At 46.8% G+C, this 17755-nt stretch overlaps 6 protein-coding genes across 6 annotated transcripts; 2 read left to right on the plus strand and 4 right to left on the minus strand.

The window, feature by feature from the left end:
• The first annotated feature begins 3436 nt into the window (after positions 1 to 3436).
• GGS22DRAFT_41926 (uncharacterized protein) lies at positions 3437 to 5478 on the plus strand. The gene is made up of 2 exons (XM_047967038.1): positions 3437 to 4331; positions 4396 to 5478. The coding sequence occupies exons 1-2, from the start codon at positions 3935 to 3937 to the stop codon at positions 5226 to 5228; spliced, it is 1230 nt and encodes a 409-aa protein (XP_047816697.1). The 5' UTR covers positions 3437 to 3934; the 3' UTR covers positions 5229 to 5478.
• Positions 5479 to 5796: 318 nt separating this feature from the next.
• Positions 5797 to 7146, minus strand: GGS22DRAFT_168973 (DUF846-domain-containing protein). Its single transcript, XM_047962239.1, has 3 exons — positions 6953 to 7146; positions 6541 to 6870; positions 5797 to 6421 (listed from the first exon to the last, which is right to left on the minus strand). Exons 1-3 carry the CDS (start codon positions 7041 to 7043, stop codon positions 6258 to 6260), a joined length of 585 nt encoding a protein of 194 aa, XP_047816698.1. The 5' UTR covers positions 7044 to 7146; the 3' UTR covers positions 5797 to 6257.
• Positions 7147 to 7342: 196 nt separating this feature from the next.
• Positions 7343 to 9082, minus strand: GGS22DRAFT_168975 (mannosyl transferase). Its single transcript, XM_047962240.1, has one exon. It carries the CDS (start codon positions 8775 to 8777, stop codon positions 7428 to 7430), a length of 1350 nt encoding a protein of 449 aa, XP_047816699.1. The 5' UTR covers positions 8778 to 9082; the 3' UTR covers positions 7343 to 7427.
• A 1580-nt stretch (positions 9083 to 10662) lies between these two features.
• On the minus strand, positions 10663 to 12053 carry GGS22DRAFT_190845 (uncharacterized protein; the record flags this gene model as incomplete). The annotated part of the gene is made up of 4 exons (XM_047965036.1): positions 10663 to 11240; positions 11317 to 11406; positions 11469 to 11925; positions 11976 to 12053. 4 exons carry the CDS (start codon positions 12051 to 12053, stop codon positions 10663 to 10665), a joined length of 1203 nt encoding a protein of 400 aa, XP_047816700.1.
• A 1112-nt stretch (positions 12054 to 13165) lies between these two features.
• GGS22DRAFT_168979 (cytochrome P450) lies at positions 13166 to 15282 on the plus strand. The gene is made up of 4 exons (XM_047962241.1): positions 13166 to 13455; positions 13521 to 14053; positions 14106 to 14340; positions 14408 to 15282. The coding sequence occupies exons 1-4, from the start codon at positions 13226 to 13228 to the stop codon at positions 15099 to 15101; spliced, it is 1692 nt and encodes a 563-aa protein (XP_047816701.1). The 5' UTR covers positions 13166 to 13225; the 3' UTR covers positions 15102 to 15282.
• A 1511-nt stretch (positions 15283 to 16793) lies between these two features.
• GGS22DRAFT_190847 (acyl-CoA N-acyltransferase) lies at positions 16794 to 17591 on the minus strand (the record flags this gene model as incomplete). Its single annotated transcript, XM_047965037.1, has 1 exon — positions 16794 to 17591. The coding sequence occupies one exon, from the start codon at positions 17589 to 17591 to the stop codon at positions 16794 to 16796; it is 798 nt and encodes a 265-aa protein (XP_047816702.1).
• Between the last annotated feature and the right edge of the window lie 164 nt (positions 17592 to 17755).

Here is a 17755-nt window from a genome sequence, read left to right on the forward strand (position 1 = left end):
TTTCATATAGGTACTAGGTCTATTTGTGTCTTCCAGGTTCATTCTAGGTAATGAATAAGAGGTACTGTTAGGTACCTATTGATTAATCAACCCTTCCTAGATAGAATTAGAGACATGCGAATTTGATTTACATGATTGCGACTTGAGCTTATAAACGATTAAACATTGATATCAACACTATGTAGGTGCCTACCTAGGTATGCAAGAATACCAGGTACATTTATACCTACTTGATCGCTGCCACCCCTATTTCTCGTATGTGGTATTTTAGTCTTAGACATATCGTAGTTGAAAATGCATTCCACTGTTACATTATCGTCTCATTCACTTGCATGATTAGCTCCCTCTACCTATTGAAGAAAATATTTCGAATGCATAGTACCTATTATTCTGCATATCAAAACGATACTTAGGTGCTATCACACAACCGCCGCCCCTCCGACCAAATAAGAATACCTAGAGTAGTAGTAAAGAAATAAAAGCCTTTTACGACAGGAACTTGTGGGTTTGCAAACTTCGATTTAGACAACTCACCATACTGTAAACTATATCCATCGGCAAGCATGAACAGTTGTAACAAACAAAATTCATGTTCCCATCCGCGCATCGGAATAAAAACCGAGGGCCTCCCCTCGCAACTTCCTCCTCAAAGTAGGTACTAAATCGATGACTATCCGTCAATGTTGAGCCATCATATGCCGAGTAGGATTCGGCGTGGAACCGAGAACTCGAAAGTTCCCAATCTAGTGCCTTGATTGGTGATTCTTACCTGTGAAGAAGGTATGGTTGATATTTTAACTGGCTTATACGTACGGGCTTCTATTTATATCCATTTCTTGGTTACGATAATGGCACACCTTCCGTTCCTGTTTACCGGTCCCGAGATCAAGATCTATTCCCCACAGTGGATCAGATGAGATTCATCTCAGGTTTTTCCCTTTCTTGATATTTGTACGAAATGATGACTCTTAAGAAATATCACGGTATCTATTGATAATCATCGATTTGTCGTTATATCGTTAGTACCTATATAGGTAGGTAGGCTTAGTTTGGAAGACGTCGTAATGCTAGCGTGAATAGCGTGAACATAGCCACGGAGGTTGTAGGATGTCAGCATCATATTGATTGATTTTTCGTCACGGCGGTTCGAGATGTTTCAATCCATGCCTTTAGCGGTCTCATGTTTATCGATCGAATACTTAAATTCGATTTATTCTTGATTTTGGCCATGATGCCTGGTAGTTGGAATATAACCTAGATGGTAGTGCTCCTAACTAGAGATGGGATGAGATTATATATTCTCGAAGAACAATTCTCTTTCATCCTTTAGGAGGGATGGATTTGATCTTCTGGAAGTTTGTTAGATAATTATTCCTAGGTTAGTGGCGAAGCTTCAGAACGTGCATCATGATAAATACATAGTTTAAAGAACATGAATTGTATGATTTCATCTCATATGTTCGCCGCTGGTTGTGAAGGATCTGAATCCCGTCGTTTTATCGTCCCTTAGGCCACGAGCTGAAGAAGAGACGTTTCATAGGGCGTATTCACGTTTCAAAGATGGCGAGGGTAAACATTTACATGGCTTCACGTATGATGGAAAATTTTGGCCTTACTCCGTTGATTCAACGAGAGATAACCTTCAATAAGAGTTTTAATGTAGATATATGTAGGGAATTTACTTTTAGAACTAAAATGTTATACATCATATCAATACCGCATATCAACTCTAATTACTTTATTTCTAAGCGGCTTTTCCGTAAGGCTGTCTCGTACTTCAGGACATACCCCTTTGGGTTTCGGTAGATAAGGGCCGAGGTGACGTCCTTACACATTTATGGATACAAGCAGAGATCATCGGGGTCGGTGGGGTCGCCGGCGAGTGCCGTATGCGGATGTCGTATAACACTAGGACGGAGAAATAAGTGCACGATGTTGGGGTTGTGTTCTATGTTGGAGGGTTGAAGGGTAGCACGTGGAGAACAAGATGGGTTGTAATATTGTTTGATCGGATGGTAGCTCACCAACTTGTCTAAATATACTGAAGTCAATTGAGAAAGCTCGACTGAATGCCACGCGGCTTGCATACCACATACCGCTTCTTTTGTCATACCTTGGGATGTGAGACTCAGTAAGTGATCAGAGGAATGGGAAAAAAAAAGTGTGTGACATCCAATAATATATCCAATTATATCTATGGCACGGAATAATTAATTGGCTGAAAGGAATGCGGGCTACGGCGTACATAATATGTACTATGTAATATGCACATGGCGTTTCTATTTTTATGCCAATGAATTGCTTAAGTAATGCAAACGAAGGCAAGGACGGGTTGCGTTTAACGCCCGGTACGGTTAGTCGCTGCCCCCTGTTAGGACGCTAAGGCACTAAACTGGAAATTTGTCTGATCAGCCGCAGCCCAACCTTTCTCATCTTTTCATTCTTTTTTATTTGGCTCAGTCCCACATTTCGTCTGACATACAGGACGGGATGGCTTCCCGTCTGGGCTTGAAATATTCAACTTTTATTAAAAATGAGGCCGAATATCGCATTTCTCTAAGCGGGAAACAAATGAACTGTTTTGATAGCCCCCAGAGTGGTAATTGTCCTTGAGACAATACGAGTCTCCCATGAGAATCGAAACATTCATCAAAGCAAGACTACGTCACTTGTCAGCTTCAATCAAGCGTTCGAAGCTATCCAGGCCTTATCGTTGCTAGTAAATCAACCCCGGTCTAAAAGGATCTAGAACCCTTCACCATTATGTATCCTAATGTCAGACGAGCGACGGAGTCAGCCAGGCTTAAGCCAATTGCAATTGTCGTTATCGCTCGGGGTATGAATCCCATCTCGATGCTCAAAAGTTCCGTTTACATCTTAGCGATGCCTCTTCACCGTGAACCATCATCATTCGGCAGGCTGTCGAATGTACAGTAGACAGCCCTACGTCGAGGTGGTATCGTACCACTGTAACAGCTACCTGCAACTAGGTAGCAAATTTCATACTAACTTGATGGAAACGATTCCTCGATACAACCCTTTTCATACAATACCCTCGAGGTTAACTCTATATTGAGGTGCACTTCTTATCCACCGTCAAAGAGTTTGGCCGAGAACGCCCACGCGTTATGGCACCTCATTATTATCATGAGCTTAAGATGCCTTATAACCATGCTTGTCAATTCACTGAGCAGAGCCAAGAGTCAGCTGCGAATTAAGCGAATTCAAGCGAATCTAGTAGCATTTAGCATCTAGACATCGTTAAGTTCGGATTTTAAAGCATTGGCACTATTCCTTTGAGCATTCCTAGCGGCAACCTGCCGCTTGCTACGAGCTGTATTTGTCTGTATTTGTTAAGGACCGGGGCGAAATGTTCGACTCGGCCCCCATGAGTTAGGGTTACTATGCTGTATAAAAGCGTAAAGGCGTAGGGGCACGGTTGCTTTTATGGGTTGGTGTTGATCTCTATAGGTCGACATGGTGGATGGTGCCATCCTTCTTCTCCGCTAGTTGGTTTAGAGGCGCAGCCTGACTCCGTGGCTTACTGCACGCTGGCCTGGTTGGCGCGCACTTGTGACAATAAACTGAGACCCGCACTTCTCATCCAATTCCCTATCCCTATCGGGCACAAGCTGAGAGCTGACAGGCCGGGCTAACGCCAACCCCTGTAACTCTCTATTTCCCCTTCCTTCCTCTCATGCCCGCATTATTCTCCTCATCTTCCTCATTGCTTCTTCATCTTCTACGCCTTGCTTGGTTGCTTTCGATCGAGTCCCGGGCTTGCATCATTTTAGTGCGACGTACAATTCGATATACAACATACCAGTGTTGCTAGGTTGGGATATCAGTCTGGGTTTGGACATGTGCTAAAGATTGGATGCATTTGGGTTTCTGGGAGTTTTGCCGACGACGATAATCTGAGGCTCTCACAACAATGCGGCTCGATGCATCGAGATTTGGGATCCTCGCCTGTTTATCAGGGTTGGTGGGAGCGCAGGGCGGCGACGCGGGTAGTGCTAAAACGGTGACCACTGATATTGGGACGACGTCGACAAGTTCGGCATCATCGAACGTCGTCATTGAACTGGAACCTCTTCCAACTCCCGCTGTTTATGCGGAAGGCGTAGGGGACCAAAATATTACCTATAGCCATGGCATAGGTTTTGCTGGCGTGACTGTCACAGCCGTTAACTTAAGGCGGTATAGCGACAATGTCACTATTGGGATGGGGAAAGACTATTCGGCCGTATTAAATACAGGTTCCGAGCTTCATACTGGCGAAGCGATAATAGGACGAAGGGATGAGACGTTACCGCCATTCTCCTTTCCAAGTATGCTGACCCGATTATTAACCCGCTAGCTATTGAGATCCGCGACACTAACACACCGGAATAGTAACTAATGGGAGCGTAACTCTTAAAGTCCCATCCTCCGATTTAAGTAGGTTGTACGGCGACAACGTAGGCTTGCCCTTATATTACGAGTTCGAGTGGAAAAACTCTACGTCTTCGGGAAAGAGCTATAGTCAGCTCATCGCTGTGGCCCTCAGCAACGGTTACAACAATGCAGTTCAAATGATTTCAAAAACAGGCAAAGATTCAAGCCCGGCCTTCACGGAGGATATCCAACAGGATGCGACTAATCCCTTAGACGCAACTTCAACTTCTGGCTCGACCGCCGCCGAGACATCACTAGCATCGACCTCGGCATCTTCGAGGGGTAGCGGTGGACTAGGCCCAGGCCCTATAGCCGGAATTGCGGTCGGGTGTGCTGTTGTGGTTATTCTTATCGTCGCCTTCCTCGTCTGGTTCTTTTTCTTCCGCCGCCGCGGTAGTCGCGATCCAGCCCATGGCCAATCAGGCTTCGCTGCAAATTCGGGTTCGAAGGCTCTGGTTCTCGACAAGGAGGCTACCGGCTCCCCACAGTCGGCGTATCCCGACGACGGCGGAAGGTTGCGCGATGCGGATGCGTATGCGTCATATGCGGGTACCAAGGCGCCACAGGCCCCGGGAGCGGCGTTCACGATGAATAGTACGTCGGATCTGGCATCCATCGGACAAGCTAGCACGACGAGGGCAGCTACGCCACCGGCATATCAAACCCGCTACGCGCATTTGATCGAGGAGGGCATGACGGAGGATGAGATTCGGAGATTGGAAGAGGAGGAGCGGCATCTAGATGCGGCGATTCAGAACGCGGAAAGGAATCCGAGGAGGGATACTCACTAGTCGCGATATGCGTGCGATGTGATGCTTTTTTTATTGTTTTTTAAGCGGGTGCCCCAATGGGTCTCGGCGTTTCAAGGGTTCATCGTTATAGCGTGATAGGTAATCTATGTGTATGTGGTGAGAGATGTCGAGTGGTGCGGAATGAGACGACCGAGTGTGTGTGAAAATCGGGAGAGACGATTACCACCTCCTTTATGCGTATATATCACTTTAGCGTTGCACATTCGTTACCCTTCTTGTTTTGGTCTCTTTGGGTGAGGGATCGTGGGTGGTTATGAGGTTTAAGTAGGTACCTAGATGCTCTGGAGGTCGTTAAGACTGAATTGAGTTGGAATGAGGACGTGTACTGGAGGGGTACCTGTGTGTGGGGAAGTGGTGATGAGGTTGATGGGAGGGGGTCTATGACCTTGATGGGCTGTATGTGTGAATCTACGGATTTTACTTATATACATGCCTGTAGGTTAGCAGTGGATAGGTAATATGGATGACCTTGGGGATTTATGTGGTCTGCTATGCTTGTGTTATGTGAATATAGTGATGAGAGCATGCTTCTTACTTGTAAGTGTTGTGGCACGATGAGCTTCGCTAAATCTACTGCTGCTGCTGTTGGTGTAACTACTAAACACCTTAGTTCGCCTCACCATTGGAGGGATAAGGTTGAAGTCAGGTAGGTCGTAGGTAGTTTACTGGATACATATATACACTCGGTACGACAGGATATTTATCAATCTCCCTTCGAAATAGCTAGATACATAACTAGCTCTCAGTTCATTAAGTCATACCATACTATTACAGCGGGTTCTTCTTCGTCCCGGCATTGCTGTAATAAACGCAAAATACATCGCAGGACACTATCAAGTTCCTTCTGTATCTGAACCTGATGAGTTTGGCCCTGAAAATACCCCGGCACATTGAGTTAAACTCCTTTTCCTTTTGGTAATAATAGCAGTTGTGAATAACATCCGACTTCGGTCTCAACGAATAAGTGGGCGGCGGAGAATTGGTTCGGGGAAGAGGTACTGAACACGGCTACGAGCGTCCGAAGGTGAAGATGCGACCGACCATATTGCTGGCGAGGCTTCCGGCGATGTTACCGGAGTAGAGGGCGCTACCGGCGAGGTTGGAGGCCTGGCTGAACTTGTCGCAGCGCGAGAAGGCTAGGCTGTTGGTGATGGTTAGGGTGAGCGCGATGGCTATTTGCTTGTTAGCTCTTTTTCTTTTTTATTTCTCTTGTCCTACCCCCTCTCCTCATCTCTCTTTTGATAACGGAGGTGGGGGTAGGCGAGGGGAGAACTGGGGATGGTAGACGTACCGACGAGAGGCAACCACATGAACTTAAGTCGAACCAAGGCGAGGATGGCGAGCGCAACCCATAGCACGGGCTGCGCGTAGATGGCCAGCCAGAAGAAGCGGCTGTCGGTCGGGTTGATCTGGCGCGTGGCAGGGTCGCTGCTCTCGAATACCCAGCGGCTGTCGCCCGACGAAGGGTCGACTTCGTTCCACCAGCGTAGGCCGACTAATCGTCTGCCTGCGATGTTCTTGAGGTAGTAGAAGTCGGCGGCGAGGAGGAGGATCGTGATGATGAAGATTAGGACCATGTTGTTGGTGAAGATTACGCCGAAGAGGTAGACTAGGAGGGATGCTGGCATGTGTGTTAGTCTAGTTGTTTTTTTGCTTTCTTCATCGTGGAGGGACAGTATGGAGATGGATGGCGTGGAACTTACAGATGCGGAATGCGAGGAAGGTCAGCAGAGTAATCGGGTGCGAACTGAGGCGCCAGCTCAAAGAGCCCGGCGTATTTTGCGCTGATTCCATTCGGGGTGGTATGAGTTGTCGTTTCTCGATGTTATGTCATGGGTGAAACGAAGCTGTTGAAGCTACGGTAGCGGGATGGACGATGGATGATGGAAGCATTCAGTTTAAGCTGTTTGACGCGGCGGCGGATTGCGTTGTTCCGACATTGCGACATGCTGTCATTTGCGGAATCGAGTAATACATATTTCTGATTAAGGCATATAATATTTTGCTTCTAATGTGGGTATTATGAAAGCGGGGATTGACGTCTTGATCTGAGCTGGTTACACAATTTTCATTTCAACTTTCATTCATCTTTCATTCATCTTTTATTGTTGTTGTCACATTTAGAAATAACATTTTCTTTACAATACACTTGCTGTAGACAGGAAAAGATATACATCGCTAAAATGGATATGCCCTCACTTCTTCCTCGCGACTGATATCCAACCCCCTATCAACCTGCTCCTGATGTTTCTTGTCCAAATACTCTAACAAAACTTCTCCATACCTCTCCTTACCCTTATACCGGCTAACATCATCACCCCAGCTCCTAACCGCGCTCGCCAATCTCCCCGGCACATAGTCTTCCTTCACAATCTCCGTGACCGGGAGAAAATAAGTGCGGATCGTGAACACGATACCCCCACTCTTCGGTAACCGTCTTAGACTCTGTCTTTCGGAGCGGAAGTAATGGTGCTCGATAGCCCGATTCTTCTCTGCGGTGCTCCAGCTCACATCTTCCGAGTCCTCGGATCCGATGCTCCACGACCAGGCTAGGTCATCGTCGACCTGCATGAAGTAGTTGTTTCGCGCCACCATCTCCTCCGGCTTGAGGCGACGGAAGAAGTTCATCATGCCCTTTTCCAGCTTCTCCTTGAATTGCGGGACATCACCTGATGTGTGGATCTCTGACATAACCATTCCGTATTTGTCCTCTAGTCGCCAAAATCCAGCGAGCAGGACCGCGCCTGCAAGAAGGTAGTACTGGCTGTCCGGCCTTTCAATCATGATGGCTAGATCGTCTTGCACGAGTCGCGCGCAGATTTGCATCGGGTCTTCAGGGAGAGGTCGTTGGGTGATGTCGAAGCTTTCACCCGACCAGAGATTGTCAATGCCGACAGCTGTGCGCTTGTACAATGATGGGTACCGTTCTGGTAAGTAGTCGACTAATTCTTCGAGAAGTTCGATGGCGGCCGGGTAGGCTTCGGGATGAGTTCGGCAGCATCTCTCGCCGCGCTCCTTGATCCGTCGCGCCTTATCTGCGTGATATCGTGGGTAGTGGTTATCCAGCTCAATCCAATCCTGATGTTTCATCGTCCGCAGACCCATTGTCACGTTATATTTAGGACCGTATCGGAAGGGTCTGTACGGAAGGGGTTTTGTATGCTCGACTGACCAATCCGGGTACGGCTCTGGCTTAGGAGTCCGGAAGTCTGACGGAATCCATTTTCCCCATTCGCGTCCCTGATATTTGGCGCCCGATGTTGCTTTTTCGAGTGTTGGTGTGGTGGGTGTAGATGGACGTGCAGCATTTTTGCTGAGGTTCCGCCTCCGAACAATATATGTTACTAATGTGGACAGTAACAAAATCACGAGGGCAGCAGAATATGCGGATTCCCTAGAAATGCCCTGAGAAGAAAGCTTGCTCCCGTACAACTTAACTGCAGAAGCGCAGTTATGACTCGATTTTTGGAGTCCTTCGTACGCCTCACTAGCGCGCTTGGAGAATTGGTCGCCCGCCCACTCGAACATCGTGATTGCTTTCTCACTGCAATGTTGAGGTGCGACCTACTTTCACATAAGACGACAAGATATATCAATTCCTGTCTTCGCACTACAATTGGAATATCAGAATCGAAAGGGTAATCATTTAGATATACAAAACAAGGGATCGACTGATACCGCTCTCGGCCACCTACACATGCTATGATGATGCGGGTGACTTGGAACTGGCCAGACTGGCTATACTAAGTATTTTCCAGGATGCAGAGTCCTCATAATTATTGCCGTTTCTGGGATCCAACGGCCAATCAATCGCTCGATCGAGGTAAGGTTCTTGCACCCCCTGCGGGGAAATAGCTGAGGCTTCGTCGCCGGCTGGAAGATAAAAAGATGACTATCCAATTAAGAGCATTGGACGATATGACCTGGGTTGGGAGATATCTCGGGTTTGAAGCGGAATATCTACCAATCTCGTTTGCTCGAACGACCGTTCTCGGCCGCATCACTAGCGGCGGCAGAAGAGATAAGGCTAGCGACTCAAGAGATAAAGACACACCTTGACCCTATCACGTCGATCACGTACTGAGGTTAGGTAAGTAAATATCTTCATTAGCTCAGAGATGGTCTAGGCAGAGATATACGCGATACAATCTTCCCCGCCTCGTGATATGGGTGAGGTCAAGTTGGTCCAGTCATGTCGCATCGGCTTATCGTCGCGGTTCCTGGTGATAAGGTATATCCATACCACCCCCTTCCCCCGCAAATTTATCTAGGGGCTATTTAATAGTTCGTTCCATATGTTTATATACACGTATTATAAAAACTTGGTGGCTTTAGGCACGTCGCGAAGGTTTCTCATTTTCTCGTGTTGTCGATGTTAGGTCGCACGTCTTCGCCAAGCCCATGTCTAGTTCACGAGCTTACCTCAGAAGGCTTCTCAAGCATTAAATAAGCGAGAGTAGGAATAATGCCTTCTCGCGACTTTTCATGTTTAAACCCCCCTTATACTGTTCTCTACCTACTGATTGTGTCGCCGTTAATTCAAGGAATGCTAGAAGCTACGCCCACCGCCATCGACATCAAACGCTATCGTACTTGCCGCCGGAATTCGTAGTTTGGAAAAGGTATTGAATTGAGGACACGATATTTTCGAGGAGTTGGCCATTGGCAAGAACTGGAACCTATTAACCTAAGAGGAATTGTATTAGCAAGCGACTTGTGAAACCCTTCGTATACAAATGGAAGCTCTCTTGTGGGAACCCCTAGGTCGTCTGTCTTAGGAACATCTGATAGTTGGCAATGTCATCAGGTATCATTTTGCAATTGTGGCATAAGCTGCTAGGTAGAAGACTTTGGATGATCCCATCAATTGTCGGCCTATACGGTATTCGGCATGTATGCAATCATTAAAGCGGCATCATGCTTCATGATAGACATCTCTGGCCCCGCTTCATTCTTCCCGGATGTGGGATGAGGCCTGGTTTGTCGTACCCGGTTGGCGACAACTGGGTATCTACTCGTCAGTCCAACAATATTTCAATTGGACCATGAACTAATCTAATAACCTATACTAGTAAACCCAATCGCATTAGATCTTGCAATTTGAATTGTAAGGTCTAAACAATAGAACATCGCTTCCAATTGGAATTATTCGTATACGGTGTAATAATTTTACGATACTTAGAATCATTCTACTACCAACAGAATGATCGTATCGACTGTAGAATCATTATACTAGTTGTAAAACCATTTCTTCCAATTAAATCATTCTTATGCATGTAGTAATTTGACGATATATAGAATCATTCTCATAAGTGACATGTTCCCATTACAGGATACGAAAGGCCCGATATACTCTTATATTATACCTACCTAGGTAGAGTAGTTAATCCAATCCTCATAGTCGCGCGAAGCCTTAAGATTGCCCAAGTGAAGAGACATCATCGTGCGCGACCCGCGCTTGTGTTTTGAGAGCGGCATGGTAATCTGTCTCGGTGCCGTCGATTCCAGAATCGAGCGTAGCAAACGTAGCAGTGCTCACGTTAGTACGGTTATTTTTGCGAATAAAAGTTCTCAGGCCAGTAAAGATGGGTGATGGTATCTTGGGGAGCTTGACGATCGAACTATCTTGTTGACTTGAGCTGGGCTTCTCAGGGGGCTGTGCCCGCGCTAATGATTGGAACCGCTTGAAGAGTCTGTGAAAGAAGCTTCCAGCCGGACTACGAGACGTGGTATCCTCGGAATCATTTGTCTGCTTGACGAAAAGTGTGCGGAATGCTGTGATTGATGCCATCATAACTGCCACGGCACCTTCGGTTTGCTGCCAGAAGAACTCCCATATGTCGTCCTCGAGACCCTTGTAATGGAACCCGGCAATCCTAACAACAGCGCAGATTGCCATAAAAACGGAGAGGCAGAGAAAAACTGCCAAGCCGAACTTCGTAGACCGGCTGAGGAACGAGCCCCTGAGAACGATGATAGGGATGGTAACAACTAACGCGGATGAGCTTTCCGAGTAAGATAGGTAGTAGGCAGTTTTAAAGCATATGAAAGGATACATGAGACATACCCATTATATCAGAAAGGATATCCAGGACTGTAACGAAGGCAGTAAGCCCAAGTGACACTCTCTCATCCACAGTAGAACTAAAGCATTTTGCTGCATGCACGGGTTAACCAAGCTGTGCAACCAGATAAATAGCTGGGGTAGATAGTACTAACTTGCGTCCGCCCCAAGATACGGGCATATGATAAACGGATCCGCGACAACAAAGGCCCAAGATATTAGGCAAAAGCCCACGATAAACCAGTAATACCAATTCACTCTCCTGGAGATATGCCAGACGAGCGGACGCATGAAAGCTAGAAAGCACGCCTTGACAGCGAAGGTCGTCGTCCATATTAGGGCGAGGAAAGGGTACACCCTCTTCTGCAGCCCGAGAAGCTCATCGTAGTTAGCGAGAAGGTAGGGCAGGAGCTGTTGCGCGAACGACGCTGCTGAATGCAGGTACAGAAAATAGCAGATATGGTACAGGATGCCGGTGGCGGCGCATAGACAAGCCGCCGCGAGGATCAGGAACGCGTCGTCTAGGCCTAGACGTTTCTGGTATGTGAGGCGTATGGCCATGCGTGCGAGGAAACAGCAAAGGGCCAGGCCGGTTAAGACTCCAATGGCGACCTGTGTGGAGGTCAGTTAGGTTCAGGGGAAGGTGTGCGGAATCGCTCAACTTGGAAGGCGTGCATGTGAATCTGGCCGGATGACTGGATGAGCCTTGCGGCTTCTTGGGGATCTAAAACAGCATCCATGTTTCTTGCGTACCTAGATTAGTAGATGTTTGATCTAATATTCAAGTTGATGGAAGCAGCTGGAGGCGATTGAGTTTGGACAGCCAGACCTGGGCATCGAGGGAAGGCTAAATACCTAGCCATTTCTACGTTTGACAAAACAACATGGCTGACTGTAGCTGTATCGCCCCCAATGAGGCTATTTTGGATGCATCGGCGCTGAACTTGAACGGCCTTGTTTATTCATAAGGCTAATTGCATACCTACTAGGCACCTACCTATACTAATACCGACGTATGACGCCTGATCATAGGTAGGTACCTTTAGCTCTACGCTCTAACTGGTAGGGAGTTTAGTAACAAAAACATGTGTAGGTAGGTTAATGGATAGAAGCTCATATATTTTTCGTGTCATCTATAGTGCGTATAGAGCTTGACTATTTTTACCTTGGTGTGCTTATCTCTAAGACAATTATCCTCTTAAGACATCGCGAGGTATTGCCCTGAATACCTACTAGGTAGGTACCTAGTACTGTTCTTTTATTAATAAGTCCGCAGTGCTGACGATGCGATGAGCGACAAGCTAATGATAGTCAAGTATTGTGAGTCAAAACTTCCAAATTTAGGCATCTAGTAGAAGCTGTGTTGTAAGACGAATTGTTACATAGGTACCTACTTTGGACTTGAGTGTATTCCACAACAGCACACTTGTAATAAGCGCTTTCAGGGGGACCGGGTTCAGCCCCTTTTCTCCATCTGCGTTCCGTTCCGCTCACACAGATCGATTGTAACCCCACGTATCGAATACATCTAGAAAAAGTAAAAAGCAAATTACTGGGATGTACCTGTTCAACTGTCGTATTAATCACACATGGCAGGCTGGAAAGTTCATAATCTGAGACGCTATTGGACAATCCCCTTCCGAACCCCCACTGTATGTGATGTTTGTTGGTAGGTACTTGTATACGTCTCTCATTTTCTAACAATACAATGTACTGTACCTACCAACCTGCATATAATCTATCACGTATTACAACATGTTGTTGGTGTGGTACAGGAGAACGTGTCTCAGGCACGGACCAGCTGCCCACCAGAGTCTTCTTTACTTACTCCTAGATACAACATTCAATTTCTATAACATTGACCCCCAATTCTCTTTCGTATGATAGACGAGTACAGCGAACGAAGAGGGCCATGTTTTTAGATCTTGTTTCACCGCGTACAGCTAACCTAGGGGTTGCTTTTCTATTTCTAATCACCGTGCTCTGGCTTCGGTATGCTGCTCAGCGTGATAGGTTTGCGGTGCTCGGAAAACGCGACGATGCGAAAGGTGCCCCTTCAACTTTCCCTTATGTCTTCCCGCTGTTGGGAAGTCTACCATTGGCATATTTGTGGGACCCGAGAGCCTTTGTCTTGAACCCCAAGTAAGCCGACCGCAGTGGCCTGTTTATCAACGCTACCGACTTGTTATGCTTACCTGACGATGTAGCAATTTTTTCCAGAGCGCGCATCCGGTTCGGGTAAAGATCCTTACGCAAGAGTTCTACGCCATCTGCGGACCTGAGAATGTTAAGGCTTTCTTCAGGGGTTCCCACGCGTGCACATCAATCCCCTTCGTCAAATTCGCTCTTGGGTACGCTTTCGGTTTACACTCCAAAGCATTGAGGTTATATGACAAGGACGACTCTGGCGGCAGCCATGTACCTCACTCGGATAGCACAATAGAGGCTCATAATCGTATTGATTACCGCACCTACCAGTCCTTAATTCGTTTTCTGGAAGGAAAGGGGCTTTTGCCCTTCTGGAATAGGTTCGCAGACAACATCACACAGCAGCTGCATGGTTTCCATGATCGCATCGGATCCGAATGGGAGTATCGTGATGACATCATAGAGGTTGTCCGAGATGAGGCTACCGTTCCACTCCTTAATGCCCTCTGCGGCCCATACCTCTTGAGTTTGAATCCACACTTCCTGCAGGACTACTGGGAGTTTGATCGCAACTTACAGACCTATCTTCAAGGTATGACTTTGTGAATAATGTAGCAGCGCACTTGGACTTATCTTACTCATAGGAATGCCTTGGTTTCTCGCCCCAAGGGCTTATGCTGTTCGAAAGCGGGCCCTGAATGCCGTTAAAATCTGGCAGCAGCACGCAAGAGACCACTTCGATGATTCGGTCGTTGATTCTGACGGCGACGATCAATTCTGGGGGAGTAGCTTCTTCCGAGAGAGGCAAGAGATGTTTCTCGAAATGGACGGTTTCGACCATGATGCTGTCGCATCCCAAGATTTTGGAGCAATATGGGCGTAAGTTACATCGTGTACCTTCGACCCCTAGTTTTGACTCTGATCAGCTGATTTCTTTGCATTGTAGAGTAAGAAATTCCATAGTTACTGCGTCTTGGGCGATCTTTGAAATATTTCGAGACCCCGAGCTGTTAGCTAGTGTACGGGCAGAGATTGATGCCATTGCGCTCACATCTGCCGACGGTCACATTCAGTTTCACATCGACCAATTGCTTCGCCTGCCAGTCCTGCAAGCCGTCTATGCCGAGACTCTACGCCTCAGGATGGACTTTTATATCATTAGGATGCCTGACAAAGTAGATATGAACATCCAGGATTGGATCATACCAAGACGAAAGGTCATGGTTGCACCGACAACTGTTGCGCACATGGATTCCAAGGCGTGGAGCACGGGCCTGAATAACGAGCATCCCGTCGACCTGTTCTGGATCGGAAGATTCCTCAAATATCCAACGAGAAGTATGCATAGTGTCGATACGCAATCGCAGGATCCTGCTTCTCCAACTTTCTCGACGAAAGAGTTCGAAGGATCGTGGATCCCTTACGGCGGCGGACCGCGACAATGTCCAGGACGACACTTTGCTAAACGCCAGATATTGTTAACCATCGCTCTGATGGTAAGCTTATTTGACTGTGAGATATCAGAAGTGGGCAAGCATGTGCAAGGGGACTCGACGCTCAAGGGATTCGGCAGTGGTGTATCGCTTCCAGATGGCAAAGTGCCGGCGAAAATACGGCGTAGGGATAGAGGTAACATGTAGAATACCGAATTCAAAATCTTTTGTATGAATATTTAGTCTGTCAAAGAAATAGGGCCGATACCTTGGGGGTTTATCTCTTCTGGTACTGTTTTTTATGTATCCTTGTATAATTTCTTTCGCATCGTACATCAGTCGCTCTTCACTGAGAATGGGGCTTCAATCAATAAAAGAAGTAATGCGTATATAGGTAGGTACGTAAGATGATTTAATTTGGCGATGATTTAATAGGGTGCAATGTCAAAGAAACTGGTGGTGGTGTCACGATAAAGCAGAGGATCAAAAGGGACGACTGGATAGAATTGAAGGGTTACAGCGATGCGATCGCGTAACGGGGTGTGCTCTAGGGATCTCCGTCGACTTTCTAGGGAAGGTTACGTGGTTCTAGGGCTGTCCCTTTTGTACGGTGGTACCCGTGGACGCTACAATTTACGCTAGGAAGCGCTAAAACCCACTGAAGATTTATAGTGGGCGCCCCTCGGTCGGGGTTCTACCATCTAAGCGCTCGATTTGCTGAGAAAATATTAGCACACAACCACCTGGTACTTATCAATGATCATTCAAATGCATATATAATGTCTTTTTGTAGCTCTCAGTGGACTGAATTGATAGTAATATGATTTCTGATGCTGAAAGAATGTTTAAATTTCAAGATATCGACCTTTGTAGGGGGAAACAGTGCGTAAGTGCTAGGTGGTCACCTATGCTTGGTTAGGCGGTAACATCGCGCTATAGCCCCCGCTACAGCGGAGTCTAGCGCTGTATGGACTGTAGATAATAGCGCACTCCCACATTACTTTTCGCAGAATGATTTGACCCTAGGTTTCTCTAACATCCATCATGGCTAGGTATGCTATAACGGTGCATGCCTTTAAACCCCTCTGTAAATCTAGTGACCTAGGTGCATCGTCCCCTAGAAATAAGATAATAACATGCAATCATCAAACCTGATATCTTAGAAGTAGTAATCGAATATCTTCGTAAATATGTAAACCAACCCTTACTTAGGTACCTAGTAGGTTACCTAGGTAGGTAGGTAATGACTATCTTGCGTTAATTGTAGGCTCTGTTCCTAGGTATGATTTTATCGATGTATAGCGGTGTCATCTCAATTGTGCTGCAGTACGTATGATATTTTATTTCTAAGTGTTAGCTACCTAGTGGTGACTTGATCGGTTCATTTCTTATGACAGGGTGCTCGTTACAAGTCGGTATAAATACAGTGAGCTGTAGCGTTGAATTACCTGTGTTTATAGTGGACTTCTGCCGAGAAGAGCCGCCTCAAATCAAAAAAGGTTAGTGCGTTATCGTCGCTTAGACCAGGGCTGACCGGGGTGTCTTGTTTACCACGATCTCCCCTCCCCTTAACCTATATTAATGCACTTCATGATATCTTTAGTTGATGTCTTTCTTATAGTGATGGTGTCAGTCCTTTAGTTGAACTATTGAATATACCAACAAGTATCTTAGGTACCTACCTACTACCTAGGTACGGTACTCTGTAGTGTCTCGTCCTTCTACCTTTGAAGTTTTACCATAATAGGAAAGTGGAGTTCAAAATCACGAAATTCTATTGGCTAGGGGGTTGACGGGCTTGGTACTATAACTCTATTTATTTATTATGGGGTTATCATAAAGTTGCAAGTAATAGTTTCGTTGTGGTATATAGCTGGGTGTAATTGGGATTTAGCTGGTTCAACTGGAATTGCCCTGTTTCTTTGGCTTCCTCTCCATGTATCGAATAACATATCTCCCCCACTTACCACTCCCCCTATCCCCCATAACTTCCTCTCCATCTTGCGGCCCCCTCGGTGCATACTCGTCTAAGTCTATATCGAGCTCCCTCACAGCTTCGAACCCGAATTTCTTATAAGCCTCATAGGCTTGATGCGACGAGTGCACCCATATCGAAAGACCCAAGTCATCCGCGATAGCATTACCATGTCGCATAAGGGCGCCGCCCACACCCTGGGATTGGAAGGCGGGCGACACGATGAGACCGACAACGAACATGCAGGGCTTGTCAGCAGGAACTAGTTTGGTTATCCAGAATTGCATATCTGCATCTTCGAGGGCGTGGAGACGATCGATTGAATCCCCCTCTTTACCCTCCTTCTTATCTACATCCTTCGGCTCGTCATTCTTAACTTGGCCTTGACCTTGCTCCCGCTCTACTCCCGCCGGCTTCGCGTCCCCGGGCCCGCTCCATGGAATTAGCGCCTGATCCACACCCCTAAACGCCCATCCAGCGTGTCCGACGATTTCGCCGGTCTCATCATCAACGGCTTTGACGTAGATGTACGTTTTCTTGTGGAGGGTGTCGAGAAAGTTGGTGCTGGATATGTCGTACATATCGTAGGGCTCGCGCCCTAGATTCTTGACGATTGTGTGCGGGTCTACGGAGAAGGCCGATGAGGTGATGCGGGCGCAGGCGGGGACATCGGCGTAATTGAGGGGTTGAATGGAGACTGAGATTCGTTTTCCAGAAGACATCGTAGTTTGGGGGGCTGCCATTACCGCTGCTGATAAGAGAGATACGGATCCTAGTTTCGATGGTGAAGAACCACACTAAAAAGCTTATTATGCACCTAATTCTTGAAAGGTAGGTAACTTGGAAATAGCTATTCCTCTAGTTTCAAGGTTGTTTGCTATAACCG

Source organism: Annulohypoxylon maeteangense (assembly GCF_022496945.1).
Source record: "Annulohypoxylon maeteangense strain CBS 123835 unplaced genomic scaffold GGS22scaffold_14, whole genome shotgun sequence".
Taxonomy (NCBI): Eukaryota; Fungi; Ascomycota; class Sordariomycetes; order Xylariales; family Hypoxylaceae; genus Annulohypoxylon; species Annulohypoxylon maeteangense.

Excerpts from the sequence above, each read along its gene's own strand:
- GGS22DRAFT_41926 (XM_047967038.1), top strand. The coding sequence starts at position 3,935 with ATGCGGCTCGATGCATCGAGATTTGGGATCCTCGCCTGTTTATCAGGG. Across the intron at positions 4,332-4,395 it reads ACCGCCATTCTCCTTTCCAA|TAACTAATGGGAGCGTAACT; the intron begins GTATGCTGACCC and ends ACACCGGAATAG.
- GGS22DRAFT_168973 (XM_047962239.1), bottom strand. The coding sequence starts at position 7,043 with ATGGAATCAGCGCAAAATACGCCGGGCTCTTTGAGCTGGCGCCTCAGT. Across the intron at positions 6,871-6,952 it reads CTTCCTCGCATTCCGCATCT|CATCCCTCCTAGTCTACCTC; the intron begins GTAAGTTCCACG and ends CACACATGCCAG. Across the intron at positions 6,422-6,540 it reads CATGTGGTTGCCTCTCGTCG|CCATCGCGCTCACCCTAACC; the intron begins GTACGTCTACCA and ends ACAAGCAAATAG.
- GGS22DRAFT_168975 (XM_047962240.1), bottom strand. The coding sequence starts at position 8,777 with ATGTTCGAGTGGGCGGGCGACCAATTCTCCAAGCGCGCTAGTGAGGCG.
- GGS22DRAFT_168979 (XM_047962241.1), top strand. The coding sequence starts at position 13,226 with ATGTTTTTAGATCTTGTTTCACCGCGTACAGCTAACCTAGGGGTTGCT. Across the intron at positions 14,054-14,105 it reads CTTACAGACCTATCTTCAAG|GAATGCCTTGGTTTCTCGCC; the intron begins GTATGACTTTGT and ends TCTTACTCATAG. Across the intron at positions 14,341-14,407 it reads GATTTTGGAGCAATATGGGC|AGTAAGAAATTCCATAGTTA; the intron begins GTAAGTTACATC and ends TTTGCATTGTAG.